Genomic DNA, 25,408 nt, shown 5'->3' with positions numbered 1-25,408 from the left:
AACTGTAAAAAGAATGACTAAAACTATAAACCAAACAGGTTTATAGAAAATTCTGGGGAAAGTAGTGAAATAAAATACTGAGAAAATAATCAATTAGTATGCATGTAAAATACTCCCATTTTAGTCATGATTTTGATACTAATACACTGTAAAGGGATTTTGCAGAAATTGATCAGCGAGGTGCTACAAATAAACCTTGAGACTCAATTCTCTGTAATTGTTATCTTCTAGATGTGGTTTACTTGAGGTTAGTCACATTTCTTCTACTTTCCTGTATGTATTCCCAGAAAGACCTAGTCTCTACCAGAGATCACACAATCTGTAGTAAAATCATTTAGAGATGGTTACTACTGTTTGCCATTTTGCCATCCTATTTCTATTTTTCCTCAAAATTTTCTATTTCAAATGTATAGCCAGCACTTCATCTTTTGTTGGTCTACGCAACAATCTTTTTTTTTTTTTAGCATAAAATTATTCTTTAATGTTCAGAGTACTCATTTATAAAAAGTATTACTTGAGGCTATTACATTATTGACCAGTTAAATTCACTTTAATGCCACTCCTTACAAGTATATATTGCTTTAGGGCTTTATAATATAGAGAAGGTGCTAACTGTAGGAGTGTGTGGACATCTAAACTTGTTCTGGGTCTCATACCCTCTCCAAAGCTCACTGCCTGCTATATGGCTTAGAGTCATCTTTTTTTTTTTTCAAAAAATTTATTTATTTTATTATTATTTTTTTTTTACTTGATATGCCTTTTCCAGCATTGTCCTCCTTTACAAGTAGTCGTGTGGTTATTATGTTTTATGTGATGAGGACTCTCTTAGGGCTACATGTTGACATATTACTCAACAGGTTGTGGATATTTCACATTACATTTTCAGTAGTCTTTTAGATAGCATCTTGTTTGAAAGGAAATACATCAGTATGTCATGTTGTAGAGAGAATGTGGTATGGCATAAGGACCTGCTAGGGTCTGCTGTGTGGAGATCAGCTGTCAAGCTAAAAAAGCAATGCTAACATTCTGAAATAATAAAATGTTTATATTATAAATAAGGCTGAACAATGAACATGGCTTAATGCATCTATGAATTAAGCCTCAAACATCACTGGTATTCATTGGTGAGGTTGGGAATAATGCTCTCCACCAACACAGCAATTTTCTGTTGAGATAAGTAACTAGGAAATTAGAGAGTCATTTCTTCCTAAGTTTCTCAGATTTATTACACCAGAGTATTTCATCTTGGTGCAGACTTGGGCTGGATTTACATCACAATATCACATTCCTAATTTTTAAAAAAAAATATGTATTTATTTATTTGAGAGCGAGAGAGAGGGAGAGAGCAAGAGTGAGTGTGATGGGGGGGGCACGGGGACAGACAGAGAATGAGAGGGAGAATCCTCAAGCAGACTCCTCACTGAGCATGGAGCCTGATGTGGGCCTCAATCCCAGGACTCAGAGATCATGACCTGAAGGAAAATCAACTGGCTGAGCCACCCAGATAACCCTCACATTCACTCATTCTAGTAATAAGTCACTGCACAACCATTTCTAGTCACTGTCCCAAGTTTTGTTTAGATAACGGCAGAAAATGTGCAGAAGGATAGAGCACGAGGATGCCAAGGCAAGCCTGTGAGCAAAATTTAGAGAGCCAGAGGTGGAAATGTGGCACCGTTGCAAAATGCCAAGAACCAGAGATCAGGATGGAGCTGGGTCCAAGGGCTGGTAAATACTGAATAGTGTGAACACATACAAACCAAGCAGAGACCATAAGACGGTAAAAAAACCAGATGAACATTGGTTCATTTCGCAAACATGTTATATAACTTATGGTAGACATTGGAGATAAAGAGATGACCAATTTTCTTGTCCTTGAAAATACACGTGTGGATTTCTTTCGACTTGGAAATGTCATGGTCACCAAAGTGTTTCTAGAACTGGCATGTTTTTTTTTTGTTTGTTTGTAGGCTCTGTGCTATAATATTCCTTGCTTTATGCTTTTGTTTTGTTTTTCTTATGCAGGTTGTTTTTCAAGGTCAAATAATTTCAACTCCTGAACAGGATGAAGTCATAGCTATTGATGATATATCTTTCAGTTCAGGCTGCTTGCCTGCAAATGGTAAGAACTTTTTCTCATTTTGATCCTTATTGTGTATATAAATTCAGTGCATTTTAAACATTGTGTAATGACTTTCATTCTTTGAATGAAATGAAAGCATTGTGTATGCTCGTTCGTTTGTGCTTTCTTTCTGGCCTGATGTTTTAAAGTGGGCTATTTTCCATTATATAACAATGTCTAGGTTTATGCCAGAAGTTAAAATAAATTGTTTTTTTCACTGCGTCTGATGCTGTTAAGAGTTGAAGGGATAATTTGGTCTCAGATTTGAAACCTTGTAGCAATGTTTACACTGGCTAGTTAAATCTCACCAAGAGAACTCTTTGCCCCTTAGGAGATAAGTGAAATCTGGCTTCTCCAGGCTTGAAATTATCTTCTTGGTGAATTGATTTGACTCTTCCACTGAAAGACACAACTGGAGGAAGAGAGATATTAGTTATAATCTATTTTCTATTTAGACTGAAATAGCTAGATCAATAATCCACATGTATTAGATCTAAAAAATTACTCATATTGGTTCTCTGATTATATTAACTGAATTCTATTTACCATGCATATTGTTCTCAATAGAAAAGTTTAAAATTATGAATTGGTCAGGATAAATTAATTTTATAAATAAAAAATAAATAATAAATGTATTATTAAATAAATAAATAATAAATTTTATGAATAATAAATAAATTATGAATTGGTCAGGATAAATTAATTTAGTCTAATGATCATGCAAGAATCATATATATGATTATAGATAGTTGATAGATTTTTTCCCTTTTAAATGTTATACTGTAGTATGAGATAGCATAATATAGGTACTTTGTAGAGAGGATTCTAAGTTCTAATTTGGTACAAAGATATGGTAGTTGTAGTAAATTATATTTTGAGAACAGAAGAGATGAGTTGATCTACCTAAAGGAGACCAAGGAATCTTGATAAAGGATGCCTGTATTATGCTTCAATTTCAAACAGCACTTCTGCTGGTAGAAGAGCTTTATAGGAATGCATCTCTTGCCACTTAGACAAGATGGTAGGGTTTTATAGGAGCTGCTGACAGCTCCTTCCAGACTAGAACACAAAAAGCTTTCTCTCATCTTTATATTATCAGTTATCAGTATATTTTAGCTAAGAAATCACTATATGGTAAATTGAATTACAGATAAATTGAAATGGAGAACTAAGGGAGCAGACTTTATAAGGTCCACCCATTCCTAGAAGTAAATAGTTGAAGTATAAACCTCAGTGCCTTTTCACCAACAGAAGGTAATATTTCTAGGATTTATCAGAAGGGAAGCAATAGATAGGAGAGAATACACTGTCGACCACACGCAGAGAAGACCCAACTACTGACTGCTCTGCCATTCAGTCTCCCCTCATGCTGTCTTCTCTGTTACCCTGGATGGTATTCCTGGGTCCAGAGCATGGCTTGTAATGGGGCAGCTGGTCCCTAACTGTGAGCACTTCAGCAGTATCTTCATGTATCACCTTTTCTTAGCAGTTTCTGCAGAAACTGAGATTTGCCAAATACATTGATCCCCAGCTAGTCATGTGTATTGCTCAGTCTAGCTAATCACCCGCCAAAGAAAATAAGGAATGAAATCAACTATTGGCCAGACTTTCCTAACTACTGTAGGGAAAATTAGGACCTGGCCTCTGCCTCTAAAACTTTGCATTACGACAAACAGGAATGTGCTGGGGTTGTGCTTGGGACTTTACATCGCCTGTATTAGGACTCTGCTGTCATTTCACAGATGACCTTTCTGTTCATCTTTGGATCTGGGAACCAAAGCCATTTCCTTAATTCCTCCTGATCCATCTACTGGGACAGAGGCCAGTGTAGTTGGACCATGATAAATATTCAGAAGACAGATGCCAGATATTTAGTAAGCACTTAAAAAAGCTCTATAAGAGTGAAGTGAAAAAGCAATAGTCACAGGAGCGAGAGCACAAAAAGTTGGACATTCAGTGAAAGGTCGTGGTCAAATAGAAAAAATATTGGTGTCTATAATTTCTAAGACGGTAGTTCCAGATAATGTTACAGCCATATTGTTTTTGAGGTGGTGATGATAAAGTTTGCTGAAGATAAGGCTTGAATTGTAATGCAAAGGTATAGGCCTTTCACATGGATATTAAATTTATACAGCATTACAAGGTATGGGGCTAGAGAAGATTTTGAAATCCCAAACTGAAGTCGTCCGTGAATACGGATGCGTGGATGACTCAGGGCAATAAGTTGGATTTCATGAGCCAAGATGTTTCTACACATGGAAGAATAAGTGAATCAACATCAGGGATTTAGAAGAATGGCGACTTTAATTTTAGGCCTTGTATTTATTGGGGCATTGGGAAAAGATATCATCCCTCTGGAGATTTGCAAAAGAAGTAGTCTCTTTTTGGAAAACGCCAGTATCCAGATAAGGTCACACAGTATGTTCTTCTAACTTGAGGGTGCAGGGAGTTTTGTTTTATTGTTTTTCAAATGGAATGAGGGTCAATGGCATATTTAAGCTTTTGGGAGGAAAACAAAGCAGCATGAGGTTTAATAATGGAGAAAAAGAATAAAGTGTAATGGAATAGGATTGACATTTGGTTGGAGTTGCATTTTGTAAATGGTAGGAGTGTGAGAGATGGTAGTATTATGTAACGTTAAATTTCCAAATTAGGGGCACATGGGTGGCTCAGTGGGTTAAAGCCCCTGCCTTCTGCTCAAGTCATGATCCCAAGGTCCTGGGATTGAGCCCCACAACGGGCTCTCTGCTCAGCAGGGAGCCTGCTTCCTCCTTTCTCTCTGCCTGCCTCTCTGCCTACTTGTGATTTCTGTCTGTCAAATAAATAAATAAAATCTTAAAAAAAAATTCCAAATGATTCTTTCTAGTCAAGTTCAGAGATTATAGTGATAGACTAATCCTAGTCAATCACTAGAATCAAAGAGAAGTGATTGATTCTGAGCTTTATTCCAGACTATTAGATGGGGATCACTGAGGTTGGTGCTTGCATTTTAAAAAAGGTTCTCGGGGCACATTTTGTGAAACTAGCTGATCTCAGGTTTAAGAACTGAACTAGGATTTGGGGCGCCTGGGTGGCTCAGTGGGTTAAGCAGTGGACTCTTGATTTTGGCTCAGTTCATGATCTCAGGGTTATGGAGGCTGCTCTCTTTCCCTCTGCCTCCCACCCCCCTGCAGCCCCTGTATGCATCCATTCACTCTTTCACTCTTAAAAAAAAAAAGGAACCGAACTAGCATTTAGGAATCATGCATCCTGGTCTCATGCTGATTATTGCACTCGGCAGGGCGTGTCCTGGGACAGAGTTCCAGCTGATCAGGGAGTGGTTTCAGTCCCATGCAGTCCTGATGGTGATGGTCAGGGTGCATCTGAGACATGCAGGCAGAGCCGACTCAACCTTTTCCAGACATCACCATCAGAAATTTTATTCCAGTGGAGGGTAGGGTTAGGGATGTATCTGGATGCAAAAAAAGAGAAGAGTTTTCTAGTTGACTTAAGAAAACAAGAGGAGATGGACGTAGTTATGACGTAGATTCTTCAACTTTGAGACTGTTAAAGTCAAGGACTAAAGGATTTCCTTGGTATTTACTTCATGCCTGTCACCTTACATTCTTAAAATGACTGTTGAGGTTCTATACATCTCACATCCAGGCAGGAGGAAGGCAGAAATGAGAAAGGGCAATGTTTTTGGTCATGCCATTGACTAGATGATTGTCAGATGCTACCTCGGTTGCTAAGCAGACTAATAAATTTGAGTATTTGGATTCAGCCTCTATAATAGAGGCAGGCAAGGAAAACAGGTTTATGAGATGAGTGAGCAAACCAGAATACTTAGAAGTAAATTCTAGCTTTCTTTTAAATCTGTTCCCTTGCCTATATTCTCTTTTTAAATTATTGACATCTGGTCTCACTCAATAGCCTAGGAGTTATTCTTACATCATTCTCCCCTTTTCATATCCCTCTGTTAATTTTGTTAAAAAATAGCAGTGAGGGCCTGTTCTTACATTTTTTCAAATTGTCTCCTCTTATTTACCATTATTGTTTATCCAACTGTCATCCCCTTAAGATGTATTTTTTTCCTGTGGATTTTTAAAAATTCTGGTTTTGATCTATTCAACTCTACTACCCAGTACTATGTACTGTCCACCAGATTATACTTTCTAACATACAAATATGACCAATATCTAGCTTTTAAAATATATCAATAACTCTTATCATGTCCAAAATGGAATTCACATTTCTTATAAATTCTTATGATTTCAAGTTTCTAAGCTCACAGGGTCCTGCTCTTGCACACAAGCCCAACTTCCTCCTTCATAGTCCTTCAAGAATCCCCAGACTCTGACCAGAACAAATTGCTTGGTAGTTCAGCAACCCAGTGTCGTCATCTTATTCTTGGGTATTTTTGTAAACTTTGCTCCCTCTGCCCATTTCATGATTTTTTTATTTTTTAATTTTTTTGGCTGTCCTACTACTACTGACTGAGCAGACTAAGTGGAGGTCTCTTTTCTGGGAAGCCTTCTCTTACAGAAAATTTTCCCCAGACTCTCATCCCTCCACACACACACAGACACACACTGTATTGATTTATTTTTGTAGCTAAACACTAAGTTTCTTAAGGAAACAGTTACTAGTGTCTTATTCCTTTGTGGATCTCCAGCACAGAGCAAACACTTAATAAATACTTGTTGATTAAATGACTTAACACGGAACATGTGCAATTATTTAAGTATTAAGTATTTGGGAATTTGAGTAAATTCTTCTTTTCTCTGAGCTGCAAGTGTTCCATTTCATAGAACAGAGATTTAAATAAAATACCATGAGACTATTTTTTAGCAATATTTATATTTATGCTAAGAATATATATATATATATATATATATATATTTTTTTGCTTTTGTTTTAACATCAGAAATTGAGGTGTGTCTTCAAGTTATCTAATGTGATTTTAGAATCTGAAATTTCTAGCTTCCAAAATCATGAGAAGACAAATTATGTTGAATAAGTCACCAGATTTGTGGTGCTTTGTTTTGGCGCTCTAGCAAACAATTAGGCTTTCCTGAGCTAATGCTGTAACATATGAATTCTTTCTCGTCTGTAGCCACTAAAGTCTCTGCTTCAGAGAGGTGGTCTTCTCTACATTTTATGTAGAGACTGTAGTTTTCCCATCAGTATGGTAGCTAGAATACAGAGATGCATTTTTAAAATGCTTAAACTAAAGAACTCTGAATCCTATATCCATTGAAAATATCTTTCAGGAATTAAGATAAAATAAAGACATTCTCAGATGAAGAAAAACTATAGAATTCATCCCTAGAAGATCTACTCTAAATGAAATGCTAAGGCAGGTTTTCCAGCTAACACACAAACAAACAAACAAAAAAAGCCAGAGGAAAATTTTATCAGTAGGAATAAAGAAAGAAAAACAAAAATCATAAATAGCAGAGTAAATATAATGTAATTACCTCTAAAGATTTTTATGTACACAGGACTCTTACAAGCAGATTTTTGAACATCCTCTTGATGGGTTCAAAATATGCAGGTGTAACACATACTAAGTAAACCATAAAAGTTGGGAGTGTAGAAGTCCATACCTTTAAGACATCTACATTTTATTAGAAATGCTAACAAACTCTATGTGGAGTGTTAAACTGAGGGGTGTGTATTATTATCCCTAGGAGGAACACTAAACAGATATAAGTAAAGGAAATAGATACACTAAAATTGAGCATAAAAATATTAAAATACTGAGATAATCCACTAGAAGACAAAAACAGAAGGTAAAAGCAGAAATAATAGTAGCGTGGTGGTAAAGAGCACAAAGAATAATAAATGCCAAGGACACAAACTGAAAAATAATAAATTTGCTAATTTAGTTATAATGATAAAATAATTACATTAAGTATAAGTGGCATTTGTATTCCTTTTGAAAGTCAGAGGCAGTCAGATTGGTTGAAAGATAAGAGCTAACTATATTTTTGACTGCAAAAGCTCATTTAAAAATAATGATATAGATTAGTTAAAAGTGAAGGTATTCAAATATGGTTAATTAATCTGTGACAAAGTAGGGAAGAATATACGTTGGGGAAAAGACAGTCTCTTCAATAAATGGTGCTGGGAAACTGGACATCTACATGCAAAAAATGAAACTGGACCACTTATTACCATATACAAAAATTAACTCAAAAATGAAGTAAAGACTTAAATGTGAGACACCTGGGTGGCTCTGTTGGTTGGGAGGCTGCCTTTGGCTCAGGTCATGATCCCGGTGTCCTGGGATCGAGTCCCACATCAGGCTCCATGCTCAGCATGGAGCCTGCTTCTCCCTCTGCCTCTGTCTGCGACTCTGTCTGCCTGTGTTCGCTCTCTCTCTCTCTCTCTCTGACAAATAAAAAAAATAAAAAAATAAAAAATAAATGTGAGAAATAAAAGTTAAAACTCCTAGAAGTAAACATAGATAATAATGTCTTTGAGATTGGCCAGCTAAGGAAAACTATAACAAAATGACAAGGCAAACTACTTAATAGAAGAAGATATTTCTGAAAATATATCCAATAGATGTAATTATCAAAATATATAAAGAAATTATACAACTCAACAGTAAAAAATTCCGACAATCCAATTAAAAAAATAAGCAGATGATCTGCATAGACATTTTTCCAAAGAAGACATTCAGATGGCCAACAGACACATGAAAAGATGCTCACTATCACTCATAATCAGGGAAATAAACATCAAAAACCACAATGAGAAATTGTTTATGCCTGCCAGAATGGCTAAAATGAAAAATAAAAGAAATAATAAATATTGGTCAAGGTGTATAGAGGAAAATAAACCCTCATGTACTATTGGTGGAAATGTACAGTGGTGAAGTCACTGTGAAAAAAATATGGGGATTTCTCAAAAAATTAAAAATTGAAATACTGTGTAATCCAATAATTCCACTATTGGGTATTTACCCAAAGAAAACAAAACACTAATTTGAGAAGATATATACACTCCTATGTTTATCACAGCATTATATACAATAGCCAAGCTATGGAAGCAACCTACGTGTCCATCAGTAGACAAATGAATAAAGAAGATGTGGTGTGTGTATTCACACACACACACACACACACACACACACACACGAATATTATGCAGCCATAAAAAAAGATGAGATCTTGCCTTTTGTGACCACATGGATGGAAGTAGAAGGTATTATGGTAAGTGAAATAAGCCAGACAGAAAGCTAAATACCATATGATTTTAATTATATGTAGAATAAAAAAAAAACCCCAAATGAATAAATAAACCCAAAACAGAAACAATCCATAAACAGAACAAACTCATGGGTGCCGGAGGGGAGGGGGATGGAGGGATTGATAAAATGGATGAAGGGGAGTGACAGGTCCAGGCTTCCAGTTTTGGAATGAATAAGACATGAGGATAAAAGGTACAAGGTAGAGACTATAGTATATGGTAATGTAATGGTGTTGTATGGTTACAAATGGTAGCTACAGTTGTGGTGAGCACAGGATAATGTATAGGTTTGTTCAGTCACTAGGTTGTACACCTGAAACTCTGTAACATTATGTGTCAACTACACTTAAAAAAAGAAAAAACAACACAGAATTTTTAAAAAGTGAAGGGATTAAATGAGGTGGTATCGCTATATTAATGTCAAACAAGATGTGCTTCAGAACAAGGAAAATTAATAGGGATAAAGAAGGATATGATATTATGATAAAAGGGTAAACTCACTAAGAGGAACAGTCCTAAAGATATGTGTGCCTAAAAGCAGCATGAAAAAATGAAAGAAGAAATAGGCAAAACTACAATTATACAAGGAGACTTGAACACTCATCTCTCAGTAAATAATAGAAAAAGTATACCAAAAAACATCAGTGAGAATTTGTAAAACCTGTGGAAAAAAATTTGTATGGAACCACAAAAGACCTCAGATGACCAAAGCAATCGCAAAAGAACAAAGCCAGAGGCATCTTACTTCCTGATTTTAAATTAGACTACAAAACTATCCTAATTAAAACAGGTTGGTACTGGCATAAAAAAATGACACATAGACCAATGGAATGGAATAAAGAACCCAGAAATAAAACACTATATATGGATCAACTAATATTTGATAGGGGGTTAAGGATACTTAATGGGGAAAGAATAGTCTCTTCAATAAATGATGTTGGGAAAATTGACAGCCACGTGGAGAAATGAAATTGGACTCTTATCTTGTTCCACTAACAAAAATTAAACCTAAATGGATTAAAGACTTAAACATAAGACCTAGAGCCATAAAACTCATGGAGAAAGCATAGGGGAAAATCTCTGACAGTAATCTTGGCAACCTTTTTTTGGGGGGGGGGGGCATATGACACAAAAACCATAAGCAACAAAAGGAAAATCAACAAGTGAGACTATACATCAAACCAAAAAACTTCTGCACAGCAAAAGAAACAATCAACAAAATGAAAAGCCATCTATAGAAAAGGGAGAATATTATCTACCTACTTGAAATAATTGATATTTAAAAAAAAATAATTTAAAACCATAGCAGTAAAGAACTTAAACTCCTTTTAAGTGCTTGTGGAACATTTAGTAACATAGACTATAGCCTGGGCCCAGTGGCAAGACTACAGGGAGGCAAATAACATGCTCTCACAGATACAGAATTCAAGGGGTCACTAAAAGCTTGTTATTATGGACCAAATTGTGTCCCCTTCAAACTTCAGATCTGGAAGCTCTAACTCCCAGTGTGACTATATTGGAGATAGTGTCTTAGGTAACTAAGATTATATAAGATCATTAGGGTATGGTCCTAATATGATAGGAAGGACTATGGCCTTGTCAGAAGAGGGGTTCACTCTCTCTCCCCTCCACCCCAACTCTCTCCCTCTCCCTCCCCATCACTCATGTCTTTGTCTCTCCCTGTCCCTCTGTCATGTGAGGACACAGTGAGAAGGTGGCCATGTACAAGCCAGGAAGAGGACCCTTATGAGAACCCAACCACACTAATAGCCTGATCTTTTATGTCCAGGCTCCAGAACTGTGAGAATATAAATTTTTGTTCCTTAAGCCATCCAATCTATGCTACTTTGTTATAGCAGCTTGAGAAGAGTAAGACAAGCACTAATTAAGATAAATAATATTTTAATACCACATAGTGAGAGCTCACGATTAATGAAAAAAATCAATGATGAACAAAATATAAAAATACTAAATGAAGATAGTATTACTGAATTTTCCAGTCTCCGATATGGCTTAGCAGTACTACGGGGGCTGCAGACAAACCTTAAGAATGTTAAAACAATTGAAATGGTAAAAAAAAAAAAAAGTCCTCTGAGCAAAATGAAATTAAACTACAAATCTGGGACATCCACAGTCATTTGAAAAGTAACTGTCACACATTTACATAAAACAGACTTTGAAGTTGCCAAGTATTTTGAACTGAAAGAAAATGAAAATATAACTTACTAAAATTTGTGTAACATAGCTAAAGCAGTGCTTAGAAAAAAAAGTAATTGATATAAAATTTTTATTAGGAAAGAAGAAAGCTCTCAAGCCAGTAAATTTAACTATCCATCTAACTAAAGTAGAAAAAGAAGAACATATAAAAGCTAAATCAAGCAGTGGGAAAATACATATAAAGATAATAAATAATGGAATTTTAGATGAGAAAATAATAGAGAAAATTACCAAAACCAAAAGCTGGTTCTTTGAAGAGGTAACTAAAATTGATAAGTTCTTGCTGGATTGGCCAAGAAAGAAAGAGAAAAGGCACACATTACCTAACTAGGAGAGAAATAGGACTAATACCAAAGACTCTATGGGTATTAACAGGATAATAGGAATAAGGAACTAACTACCAAAACTCTATGCACATAAATAAAACAATTTATGTGAAATGAACAAATTCCTTAAAAGTCATAAATGATCAAAAGCTATTCAAGAACAATGTGATAACTTGAGTAGTTTTATGCTTATTAAAGAAATATGACTCATAGTAAAAATCTTCCATTAGAGAAAACTTCAGGACAACACCTGAAGTGTCTCACCAGAAAACTCTATGAAATATTTAGGGGGAAACAACCCTACAAGTTTTATATATTCTATTCCAGAAAATATAAGTGAAGGTAATGCTTGTTCCCTTAGTCTATAAGGGCAGCTTTGTCCTACCGTGAAACCGAACAAGGATATTTTAAGAAATGAAAGCTACAGACCAATGTTTCTATCACAAAAGCTCTTTTAACAGCATATTAACAAATGGAATATGCCAGGAATGGCCAGCAATTCCTGTACCCACAGATGAAAAATTTCTCCAGACTTTGCTGTGAAAGAGAGGAGAAGACAAGGGGTCCCATGCTCAGAGGCGAAGACCTTTGCTCTTTTTGGCTCTCACTTTTATTGGTCCTTCAGGATACTCACAAATCCTCATCACTAGTTCTCAAGTGGGTGATGTGTGACAAGGGGCCTTATAGAAACTAGGTGGATCTGTTTACAGGAAAGATAAGAAACACTAATATGCTGCTAAACATAGCCTAAGGCAGGCTGTTTTGGCTAAGAAAGCTTCGGGAAGGCAACTCCTGAAGGCATTACAACCTTTCAACAGCTGACTGGCCTGCAGGCCTTGGCATTCCAAAGGCACGTGGCTACTCTGAAACCTACTCCCGCCTCATGTTACATTTTAACAAGCCAGGTATTATAGTTGATTTCATTAACCCCAGTGGAAATCCAGTAACGTATTAGAAAGAGAATACATTAAAATCATCCAGGAGATGCAGAGTTGGTTCAATGTTTGGAAAGCGATCAGTGTAATGTACCTTGTTAACAGACAAAAGAAGAAAAGCACATGATGATCTTAGTAGATGCAGAAAAAGCATTTGACAAAATCAACATACAGCCATAATTAAAAACCTCAGCAAACGATAGACATCTGTAACCTAATAAAGGGCATAGACAAAGACCCAACAGCTAACATCATACCCATTATGAAAGAATGAATGCTTCACCTCTAAAACTGAGAAGCAGGCAGTGATGTCAACCCTTACCGCTTATATTCAATGACGTACTGGAAAGCCCAGCCAATGCAATAAGGCAAGACATATAAGTAAAGGCATACAGTTGGAACAGAAGAAATAAATCTATCCATATTTGCAGAAGATGACATTGTCTATGGATTAAAATCATAAAATGTATTTAAAAAGACTTCTAGAATTAGTAAATGAATTTATCATAATAATGATACAAAGTTGGTATAAAATCAATTGGATTTCTATATAATGGCAATGAATAATTGGAAACTGAAATTAGATAAATGAAATTTATAATACAATCAAAGTAAATTCTTACATATAAATCTAACAAAAAATATGCTGACTTCATCAAAATCAAAAGCTTCTGCACAGCAAAGGAAACAGTCAAGAAAACAAAAAGGCAACCCAGGGAATGGGAGAAGGTATTTGCAAATGACAGTACAGACAAAAGGTTGATATCCAGGCTCTATAATGAACTCCTCAAACTCAACACACACAAAACAGGCAATCATATAAAAAAAAAATGGGCAGAAAGTATGAACAGAGACTTCTCCAATGAAGACATACAAATGGCTATCAGACACATGAAAAAATGTTCATCATCACTAGCCATCAGGGAAATTCAAATTAAAACCACATTGAGATATCACCTTACACCAGTTAGAATGGCCAAAATTAACAAGACAGGAAACAACATGTGTTGGAGGGGATGTGGAGAAAGGGGAGCCCTCTTTCACTGTTGGTGGAAATGCAGGTTGGTTCAGCCTCTTTGGAGAACAGTGTGGAGATTCCTCAAGAAATTAAAAATAGAACTTCCCTATGACCCTGCAATTGCACTCCTGGGTATTTACCCCAAAGATATAGATGTAGCGAAAGAAGGGCCATCTGTACCCCAATGTTTATAGCAGCAATGGCCACGGTTGCCAAACTATGGAAAGAACCAAGATGTCCTTCAACGGACGAATGGATAAGGAAGATGTGGTCCATATACACTATGGAGTATTATGCCTCCATCAGAAAGGATGAATACTCAACTTTTGTAGCAACATGGATGGGACTGGAAGAGATTATGCTGAGTGAAATAAGTCAAGCAGAGAGAGTCAATTATCATATGGTTTCACTTATTTGTGGAGCATAACAAATAGCATGGAGGACAAGGGGTGTTAGAGAGGAGAAGGGAATTGGGGTAAATTGGAAGGGGAGGTGAACCATGAGAGACTATAGACTCTGAAAAACAATCTGAGGGTTTGAAGAGGTGGGGGGTGGGAGGTTGGGGTACCAGGTGGTGGGTATTAGAGAGGGCATGGATTGCATGGAGCACTGTGTGTGGTGAAAAAATAATGAACACTGTTATGCTGAAAATAAATAAATTTAATAAAACCTGATTTTAAAAAACAAAACAAAACAAATATGCTGGGTTTGAATTCTGAAAACTACCAAGTAATGATCAAAGACATCAAGAAGATCTGACTAAATAAATGGAGTATTGATTGAAAGATGATGGGTCTATGTTTGCCAAAATTCATAGAACTGGATAATCAAAAGTCTGACTTCATTTTCCATATGTAAGTTTAAACATTTAAAGAATAAATAGTAACTTTTAAAAGTTTAAACAATTCTGATGGTGACGAAGCTGCCACATAGAGTACTTAGTAGTAGTATCTTTTTTTAAAAGATTTTATTTATTTATATGACAGAGATCACAAGTAGGCAGAGAGGCAGGCAGAGAGAGAAAGGAAGAGAGGAGGAAGCAGACTCCCTGCAGAGCAGAGAGCCTGATATGGGGCTGGATCCCAGGACCCTGGGATCATGACCCAAGCTGAAGGCAGAGGCTTTAACCCACTGAGCCACCCAGGCACCCCAGTAGTAGTATCTTTAAAGAAAAAGTACAACTTTATTGTTGTGCTGTATGTATTTCTCTTCACTATAAAAATGTGAACAACTTTATAAATGTGCTTATGGTATAGGTATAGGTACCCTTATAGTTTCTGAACATTTTAGTTCAACTAAATTCTTTTTCTAACATTAGAGAAATCTTTTATATTATTCCCACACCTTCAAACGGTATCATTCTAATTACTGCCCTTTTCCAAAAAAATTCACTGCACATTCATTGAAAGAAGGATCTTTTTAGACTTTACCAAAGTAGCATGTATGAAAGAAAAGTCAAGCTTTGTGACTGTGAATAAATAGGTATATGTTTAGCCACTGATTTTTGAATAAATTGCTTATTATAATTTTTATAAAAATGGCATGCTGTTGTGGTTCATAATCAGAATATTGTGAATATTCTTTGAATATTCCTGGTTTGCCAGGATCTTGCCTTCATCTCATTTATGAAGGCCCCAAATACACAAAACCATCTTTTAATGAGAATTTGAATGGTGCATACATATTACCCAGTTAAATAACTAAGGAGCTAGTTACCTTTTTTGTCTTATTAGCTTCTAGCTACCTTTTAGGATCCAGTAACTGTTCCTTGAAATTCATTACTAATTTACGAAAATTGACAAGGAGATTGTCTAAAGCCCCAGGAGTCAAAAGGAGATGCCAATTATAACTTCTACTCCGATGGCCTTGAGACTTTGACTTCATTCTGTACCATGTGAGAGAGAATCTGGCCAATTTTGCATAACCTGCTTGTACAAGATAAGATTTGAAGGAAATGTGTCTTCACTTATAGAGACCTTAAAATGGTTGACAAAGCTTCATCCTGATGAACACGTATCATGGATGAAAGATTTTAAAATCCCCAAAATAGTTTTCTGCAGCCAGATTGTGGTGTAATGTAACAGTGAGAAATAAAGAGGGTGGGGATATAGAGAAAATACCTATTAATATATAGATAGTTTTGAGCTCTGAGACTGAATGTACTAAAATAAAAAAAGGTACCCAGGAGATTAATTGATTGTCGACTCAGACCCCCATCTACTGTTTTTATGGTTATAAATTCCAGTTTGGGGGATGAAGGTAGAATAATGGTTGACACTGATGAAAGATATTGAATACCAATTGACACAAGTTACATTTTTAATATCTTATCATTTATATTTGACTATATTGCTATTTTTGTTTATAGTACTTTTGTGAGGTTTTTGTCTTGTATAAATAGTGAAAAATTAGAGATAATATACAACATTTAGTTGAACTATGGCCAATACTTAATTACTTAGCTCTAGGGGGCAGAAGATCTGCAGCTATTATGTGAATCTACAAAAATTACAGTTTTAATTGTTTCATGTTAATTGTTATTGTGTAATCTTAGCTTTGTTTATTCCTCACACTCCCTTATTGCATCTGCAGTTTTATTTTCAGTGGATCTTACATTCAAGAGACTTTGCATATTCATCATTTTTAAGCTCCCATGATAAGAAATCAGCTTACAGGGGCGCCTGGGTGGCTCAGTTGGTTGGACGACTGCCTTCGGCTCAGGTCATGGTCCCGGAGTCCCGGGATCGAGTCCCGCATCCGGCTCCCAGCTCCATGGGGAGTCTGCTTCTCCCTCTGACCTTCTCGCCTCTCATGCTCTCTCTCACTGTCTCGCTCTCAAATAAATAAATAAAAATTAAAAAAAAAAAAGAAATCAGCTTACAGATGTTATTCATAAATCATTTTATAACCAATTGCTTCAATTTTATTCCAAATAAAAGTGTAAACAATTTATATACTATCTATAATATTTTCAAGAATTTTGTTGAATTGTTCTTAGGTCATGGGTTTATTCAGTCCTTACACAAGTATATAGAGAACACCTATTGTGCCAAGGGTTGTTTCAGACAAGGGGGAGATAGCAGTAAAAAACAAACAGCCATCCCTGTGTTCATGGAATTACATTTTAGTGAAAGAGAGAAATACAGTAAGTAAATAAAAACAGAATTTTATGTCAAGTGGTGATACGTGCCATGGAGAACAATAAACCAGAAAGCCAAGAAAAGAAGTGCCACAGATACAGGTAAGATGGAGTTTTAAATAATGTAGTCAGGCATAGTACATGAAGAGCACATTTACGAGCAGAAGAATCCCCAAGGAGTTGAGGGAGTAAGCCATGTGTATTTTGGAAAGAAACATAAATGCAAAGGTCCTAATGCAAGAGTCGTCTTGGTTTGTATAAGGAAGATCATGGTAAGAGCTAATGCATTTGTTCATGAAGGACAGAAACCCATGTAATAATTTTGAGCGGAGGATACATGATCTAACAGACATATTTAAATGTCAGAAGAGGATAAGGAGGCAAAATAAAAGTTAGTGTAATCCAGAAAGCGTGATGCTCCCTTGAGTCAGAATTGGTAGTAGTAGCCGAGGTGGTAGGACATAGCGAGATTCTGGATGCTAGTTTACAGACAAAGCAAAGATTTGCTGATGGATATAGTGATGGGTGAGAGCAAGAGATGGGTCATGGATCCAGATTTCTTCCTGAAAGAGAATGGATGGAGTTTTCATGAGCTGAGATGGGAAGAAAAGCAGAGGATAAAGTCTGGGGAGACAGAAGCAGAAGTTTAGTTTTAGACCCATTTCTTTCTTTTTTTTTTTTTTTAAGATTTATTTATTTATTTGACAGAGAGAGATTACAAGTAGGCAGAGAGGCAGGCAGAGAGAGAGAGGAGGAAGCAGGCTCCCTGCTGAGCAGAGAGCCCGATACGGGACTCGATCCCAGGACCCTGAGATCATGACCTGAGCCGAAGGCAGTGGCTTAACCCACTGAGCCACCCAGGCGCCCCTAGACCCATTTCTATCAAGATGAATGTTAGTTCTCCAAGTGAAAGGGCCAAGACAGCCACAGGATATATAAATATTGGAGTCCAGGGAAGCTGGGACTGAAAGATAATTTTATGGGTCGTTGGCATCTAGGAAGTGTTTTAAATATATGAAATGAGGTGATATTAACAAGATTGTGGGTGTAGAGAAGAGAAGAGATCCAAGGACTGAGCTCTGGGGCATTCTCATGTTACTTTGTGTAATGCAGAGGAAATGAGGAAAAACCAGCAAAGGAGACTGAGAATGAACAGCTAGTAATTGAAGAGGAAAACCAGGAGAGAATCGTGTATCAGAACCTAGCGAAGAAACGGTTTCAAGAAAGAGGGAGTGATCAAGTATATCCAATGTTACTGACATGTCAGGTGTGACAAGGAGGAAAAATTAAATATGGGATTTAGCAATATAGGTCATTCCTGATATATGCACTTTCAGTGGAGTGGTAAGGGTACAGAAAAGAAAAAAAAGTTCTGATATGCCCTACAATGTGAATGAACCTTGAAAACATTATGCTAAGTAAAAAAAGTTGAATGCAAAAGGCTAGATATTGTATGACTGTGTTTATGTGAAATGTCCAGAAAAGGCAAATCTATAGAGATGAAAAGAAGGTTGGTGGTTGTCAGAGCCTGAGGAGGAACAGAGAATGGGGAGTGACTTACAATGGGTATGGGTTTTATTTTGGAGGGATGAAAATGTTTTGGAAGTAGTGGTAATAATTGTACAATATTATAATTATAGAAAAGCCACTGAACTGTATACTTTAAAATGGTGAATTTTATGTTATGTGAATTTTAGCTTATTAAAAAAAAATCAAAATCCTCACTGGAATAGGCTCAAGAAAGGAATTGGGGAGAAGAACTGGTGTTGGAGTCCATGTAAATAGATAGAACTTAGCGAAGTTAGCTGGAGGGGGTTGTAGGGTCCGAGGGTTTTCTTTCCATGGGTGAAATTTTGGCCCCCTTGCGTACTGAAGTGAAAGAAAACCCGTAGATGTAAAGGAGGGGAGGAAATTGCTAGAATAATTCCTAAAACAGGAAAGAGGAGATGATTTTCTGAAGAAACATGGGCAGCAGTGCAGGGAGATGGGTGGTAGGACTTGGGAAGTTTTCTCCTGTTTCCTCTCATTCTCCCAATGAAATGTGAAGCAACATGATTATCTGAGAATGATGATGGGGAAGAAGGAATTGGAAGGGGAAGGAGGGGGTAAAGGATTTTGAATAGCTACCTAGGAGTGGCGGAAAAGGAAAGAAAAAAAAAATGTGGTGGGATGGCCACATGCAACCAAGTGAGTAGTCACAGATACAAAGCCATTTCAGGCGGCGTGGTGGTGGGCTCTTGCGTGCTCACCTTCCATCACACAGATACAGGCTGGAGTAGGTCTTGAATTTCCTTCCTGGAGGTCTCAGCGTATCCACAGTGATGCCTTTGACTGGAAATGCTCGGGGCACCCACCTGCACCCATGTTGCTTGTGGTGAGCTCCTGCACTCATTTCTCCCACCCCCACCAGAGCCCATGTTGTGGCTGTCCCAGGCCTTGTGGTTCTTGTCAGGATTGTGGCTCAGGTATTTCGGGAGGAGAGCGTGAGAATTGTCTGGAAGTAGCAACAGGACTGGAAGGATACCTGGTCCACTCTCCAGCTCAGTGTTGGGAGGGTAGTGGAGGGAAAAACAGACACAATGAGAGAAGATGGCAGAGGCAGTAGTTCCAGGAGATCAGCTTCCAGCTAAAGAGGACAGTCTATCTTACAGTTGCCACCTGTTCCATTATGCTCCTCACCATAGGCTTTATGTTTCCACATTAGGCCGTGTTACTTCATGGATACATGGAAGATTTGGTTTGGGAGCTTGGTAGTCACCACAGGGATCTGATTAAAATGCAGAAGCACTAGCAGAGTTGTATTGTTCTCTCTGTCTCTGTCATTCTCAGTGTGTAATGGGGTTGGCCTGAGGGGAGACGCTGCCACAGAACAGAGTTGGGTGGAGAGTTCTTTCTAGAACAAATGCTAACATTTTAAAAAATACATGTGCCTTTCTAGATGCAATTAATCTCATTTCTTGCCAATTTTTAAATTTAACAGATGAAATTTTACCCTGTCCAGAAACATTGAATACGGAGCAGGAGCAGTGCCATCTAGATACAAGTCTCTGCAGTTTTGATTCTACAGATGAAGGACTGAGGGGTAAGTGTTAAATTGAGATGCCCACCATAATGGTAGGTAGCCTCCCATGAGACTTGGAACCACTGGTAGTAATTCAGACCACTACTATTGATACTCACTTGGCAAACTTTGTTGACATTTATGTCCTAATTTAGCCAAAGTGTTATTGAAAGTCTGTGGTTTATTCAAAGCATGAAAGATACTAAATATGTCAATTTAAAGTGATGTTGCTCTGTAAAATAGTTCCATTAAAGACCATCTTTGAATTATATCCATTGTTTCTTCTTTAAAATTTCAGTGCGATTATGAATAGCAAATGATTTAAACTAACTTAGTTCTGTAAGATAGGTCAGGTTAGATACTATGTATGCCACTGAAAGCATTGTAACTGGAGCAGGGGTACAAGAAAAAGTGAAAACATCTTTTTACTTTTAAATGGTAATGGTTTTCCTTCGGGAGGGTGCCCATCTGGGTCAAGGAAGAACTTTTGAAAAACAGGTATGCTGATATAGTTCAAGGCTTGTTGAACCAAAATTTCTAGGTATGAATTAGAAAGTGTGTGTGCGTGCGGTGTGTGTGTGTATATGTGTGTGTGTGTGTGTTTGTGTGTGTGTGAAGCCTTGATTACAACTCATATGCTATGGCTAAGCAGCCACTCTAGTGACTTTTCCACGTCACGTCTCTGTAGTGTATCAGATCTGTGGATTGGAATTTGCTATGCGTGACTGGGCGTCTGAAACATCTGTTGGGCAAGTTTCCTGGATCCGCACAAAAGCAAGAGAAATTCCTGCATTAGAATCTAGACCTCAGCAGGATCAAAAGAGTGATGAAGGTAGGAACTAAAAAAAAAAATACTCTTTATATATTTTTTTCAGAATTGTGATTTATTGTGAGTGGTATTAAAACATTTCATCAGGGATCCTGATGAAGATACTGAGTATATTTTCTTGAAACTATATTTACCATACATAGTGAAAGTAAAAAAAATTAAAAACCTTATTATCAATAATGTAAAGGAAGAATTATACTAGGTAAACTATTTTAATTTTGTAAATTTTATTATTTTCTTATCATCAGGAGATAATAGATTTTGTGGGAACCAATAGGAAAGGTATTAAAAGGCTTCTATCAAAATGTATTTGCTCCCCCTTTCACTAGTGTCGATAAGTTTCTTTTTCATCTAATATTAAGTTTGTGTTTCTGTTTATTGTTCTTTCCACTGTTTTTCTTTCTTTTTTTTTTTTTTGAGGAGGCATATTGTTAGTCTTTTCTTAAAGTAGTAATTTAAGATGTTACTTAATTTAAGATTTTGCAGGAAGCAATAGCTGTTTTTTTCTTCTTCCATGTAGATTTTACTTTCTCCATAGTTTTGCCTTTTCTGGAATGTCATATAGTTGGCATTATACAATAGGTAGCCTTTTTAGATTGACTTCCTTCATTTAGTAATATGCATTTAAGATTCCTCCATGTCGTTTCATGGCTTGATAGCTTATTTCTTTTTCATAGTGAATCATATTCCATTACTTGGATGTGCCAGACGTTATTCACCTACTGAAGGACATCTTAGTTGCTTCCAAGTGTTTTGCAATTATGAATAAAGATGCCATAAACATCTATGTGAAGGTTTTTGTATAGACCTAAGTTTTCACCTCTTTTGGGTAAATGCCAAGGACCATGATTGCTGGATCATGTAGTAGGAATATATTTGGTTTTGTAAGAAACTACCAAGCTGTCTCCCAAAGTAAAGGTACCATTTTTTATTGCCATCAACAATGAATGAGAGGTCTTATTGCTTTCCATCCTCTCCAGCATTTGGCAATGTCAGTGTCCTGGATTCTGGCCATGCTAATGGGTGTGTAGTGGTATCTCCTTGCTTCAGTTTGCATTTCCCTAACGCCTTATGCTTTTCGTATGCTTACTTGCCATCCATATGTCTTCTTTGGTGAGGAGTTTGTTAAGGTCTTCGGTTTTTGGTCTTTTATCTTTTATTATTTTCTTTCTTTCTTTCTTTCTTCCTTTTTTTTTTTTTTTTTTTTTTTTTAGATTTTAGTTATTTGTTTGAGAGAGAGAGGGAACACAAGCAGGGGGAGAGGCAGAGGGAGAGGCAGGCTGCCCTGCTGAACCTGGAGCCCGATGCAGGGCTTAATCCCAGGACCCCAGGATCATGACCTGGGCTGAAGGCAGATGCTTAACCAACTGAGCCACCCAGTCACCCCTATCATTTTCTTTATTCACCATTGTTTCTTTTATTTCATGCCCTTGATTTCTTTTCCTTCTTGAAAAGCTTCACTTACTAATTGTCCTTTAATTTAGAAAAGATCTGTGGTGATGGGCTTGCTTAAGGTTTATGTTATAAACTTAGAATATTTTTAATGACCTCACTCCTAAATAATAATCAATCAGGTCAGACGGTTTTCTAAAGAAAGTCTGTATATTCTATTTCTAAGCACACGGAGATGGTTCTTTATTTCCTGATATCTACAGTAGTCATTGGGAAGTCTGAACTCATCTAATTGTTTTTCAGTTTTATGCAGATTTAAAAAAATGTTTATCTCTAATGTTTGAAAATGTCACTATAATGAGTACAAATCATGAATATATTTTTAATTAAATTTTTCAATGCTCAGAATATATGCGTTTCATCACTTGTGGAAATGGTATGTTACTCTTTTCTAATAATTCTCGTTGAGTCCCTCTGTTCTTATCTTCTTGAGTACCTATTAAATATAGGTCCTGGGGGCCCGTGTGTTAGTGTTTTCTATTTGTTGGCCTTGTTCTTTGTTCTTATTTTTGTCTTCCACTTCTGTTATGCCTTTGTAGTTTTAAATGAAATTTTATACACTTCTTTTTTATTTCCTGTTTTAGTATTTCAATTATACTTCCTTTCTCACCCTTTATTTAGTGCTTGCTCTGAATTTGTGAACTTCATTTACAATTGATCCAATTCCACTTTCAAATAGTTTCATACTTCTTCATGTAATGCAAGTATCTTATAATAACAGAATATTCCCAATTCCTCCCTCCTGGCCCTTGCATCATTGTTGACATTCATTTCACTTATTTGCAAATTATAATCATCAAATGCATTGTGGCTGTTACTATTTTGAACAAACTATGCTCTTTTAGATCAATTAAGGAAACTATAAATTAAAGATTTTGCTAAAACTTAGCAACTGATGTGTTTTATTTATTGCTTTCCTAGTACTGTTCCTTCCTTTATTTAGATCTGAGGTTCTGACAGATATCATTTTCCTTTTCTTTGAAGAATTTCTTCTGACGTTCCTTAAATTCAAAGCCATTGTTTCCTTGTTTATTTTCTGTTTAGATAATCTGTCCATTGATGTAAGTGGGGGGTTTAAAGTCCCCTACTATTATTGTATTATTATCAATTAGTTCATGTTTGTTATTGTTTTATGTATTTGAGCGCTTCCAAGTTGGGTGCATAAATATTTACAATTGTCACATCTTCTTGTTGGGTTGTCCTTCTTATTATGATATGGTGCCCATCTTCATCTTTTGTTATAGTATTTGGTTTAAAGTCTAGTTTGTCTGGGGGCCTGAGTGGCTCAATCAGTGGAATATCTGATTTTTGGTTTTAGCTCAGGTCATGATCTCAGGGTCATGAGATCAAGCCCCATGTCCGGCTTCACAGTTAGTGCAGAGTCTGCTTGTGATTCTCTCCCTCTAGCACTGCCCCTCCCCCTGCTTGCATGCTTTCCTTCTCTCTCTAAAATAAATAAGTAAATCTTTAAAAAAAAAATAAAATCTAGTTTGTCTAATATATGTATTACTACTCCTGCTTTATTTTGGCATCCATTTTCATGGTAAATGTTTGTCCATCCCTTTACTTTAGGTCTAAAATAAATCTCTTTTAGGCAGCATATAGATAGGTCTTAATTTTTTTCCCTTTCTGACAATCTATGTCTTCCTAATGGAGCATTTAGTCCATTTACATTCAAAGTAATTATTTAAAGATCTGTATTTATTGACATTTTATTACTGTTATATTGTTGCTTCTGGAGATTTTCCCTGATCCTTTCTTATTTTTGTCCCTTTTGGTCTCTCTTTTGTACTCAAAGATTCCTGTTTAATATTTCTTGCAGGGTAGTTTTAGTGGTCACAGACTTCTTTAGTTTTTGTTTGTGAGGGAAACTCTTTATCTCTCTTTTTAAATTTTTTAAAAATTAAATTAATTTTTTTTCAGTATTCCAAAATTCATTGTTTATGCTATTCTAAAGGAGAGCCTTGGCAGCAGATTTTTCCCATTCAGCACGTTGAATATGTCATGCCTCTTTCTTCCGGCTTGCAGTTTCTATTGAGAAATCTTTACCTAGCCTTATGGGTTTTCCTTTGTAAGTTAAAGACTTCTTTTAAGATTTTTTTCTTTATTACTATATTTTAAAAATTTAATTATAATATATTTTGGTATTGAACTATTTTAAAAATTTGATTACAATATATTTTGGTGTGGGACTATTTTGTTGATTTTGCTGGGAATTCTCAATGCCTCCTGGATCTGGATATCTGTTTTGTTCCCCAGACTAGGGAAGTTTTTTACTATTACTTCTTGAAAATTCCTTCCCCCCTTTCAGTCTTCGATTCTTCCAAGACTCCTAAATTCTGAGTGTTATTGTGAATGATGGAGTCATTGCGTTCCCTACGTCTATTTTTCTGTTGCATAATTCTTCCTCTCTTTTGTTCAGCTTCATTATTTTCCATTATTTTGCCTTCTACAGTACTAATTCATTTCTCTGCTTCTTCTAGCCTGCTGTTCAAGTCTGTTTCCAATCTCATTTATTGCATTCTTCATCTCTGATTCTTTTTTAACTCCTCTCCCCCTTTGTTAAGGGTCTCACTAATGTCTTTTATTTTTTGCTCAAGCACAATGAGTATCCTTCTGATTGTTGTTTTAAATTCTTCGTCAGGTCTGTTACTTATATCTGCTTCACTTATATTTCTGGCTGTGGCCTTATTTTATTCTTTCATTTGGGATTAATTCCTCCATCTTGGCATTTTGTCTAACTCTCTGCCTTCTTCTCTGTGTTAGAAAAGCCAGTTATGACTCCTCTTGCATCTAATGACCATGAAGAAGAGGTCATGTAGTGTCAAGGTCCTGGGACTTCAAGGAGTATCTCTGGAATGTCCTGAATGCACTCCACTGTTGTGTTCTTGTTGATCTATCCTTCAGGCCAGTCATCTGTAGAGTCTCTTGTTGTCTGCTGTGAGCAGTGTTTGGTTCCTGGCCTGAATGTGACAAGTTTTAACTAGAAGTGCTCCGGTCTGTTTGTGAGACCTGACACCACTTTCACCAGAATGGAGACCCTGAAGAACTCTCTGGCAAGGAGACATGA

The 25,408-nt window shown here is 36.5% G+C and overlaps 1 protein-coding gene across 1 annotated transcript in view; it reads left to right on the top strand.

The window, feature by feature from the left end:
- The window catches only part of MALRD1 (MAM and LDL receptor class A domain containing 1), a 751,478-nt gene that overhangs the window by 44,277 nt on the left and 681,793 nt on the right, over nt 1–25,408 (top strand). Inside the window, 3 exon segments of the mRNA XM_059404562.1 lie at nt 2,026–2,122; nt 19,977–20,078; nt 20,746–20,889. Of these exon segments, the coding sequence (XP_059260545.1) occupies nt 2,026–2,122; nt 19,977–20,078; nt 20,746–20,889 (343 nt within the window).

The sequence above is a fragment of the Mustela nigripes genome, chromosome 6, assembly GCF_022355385.1.
Source record: "Mustela nigripes isolate SB6536 chromosome 6, MUSNIG.SB6536, whole genome shotgun sequence".
NCBI classification, from domain to species: domain Eukaryota; kingdom Metazoa; phylum Chordata; class Mammalia; order Carnivora; family Mustelidae; genus Mustela; species Mustela nigripes.
Note: the sequence above shows the minus strand (reverse complement) of the source record. Positions and strands in the feature narration are given on the sequence as shown.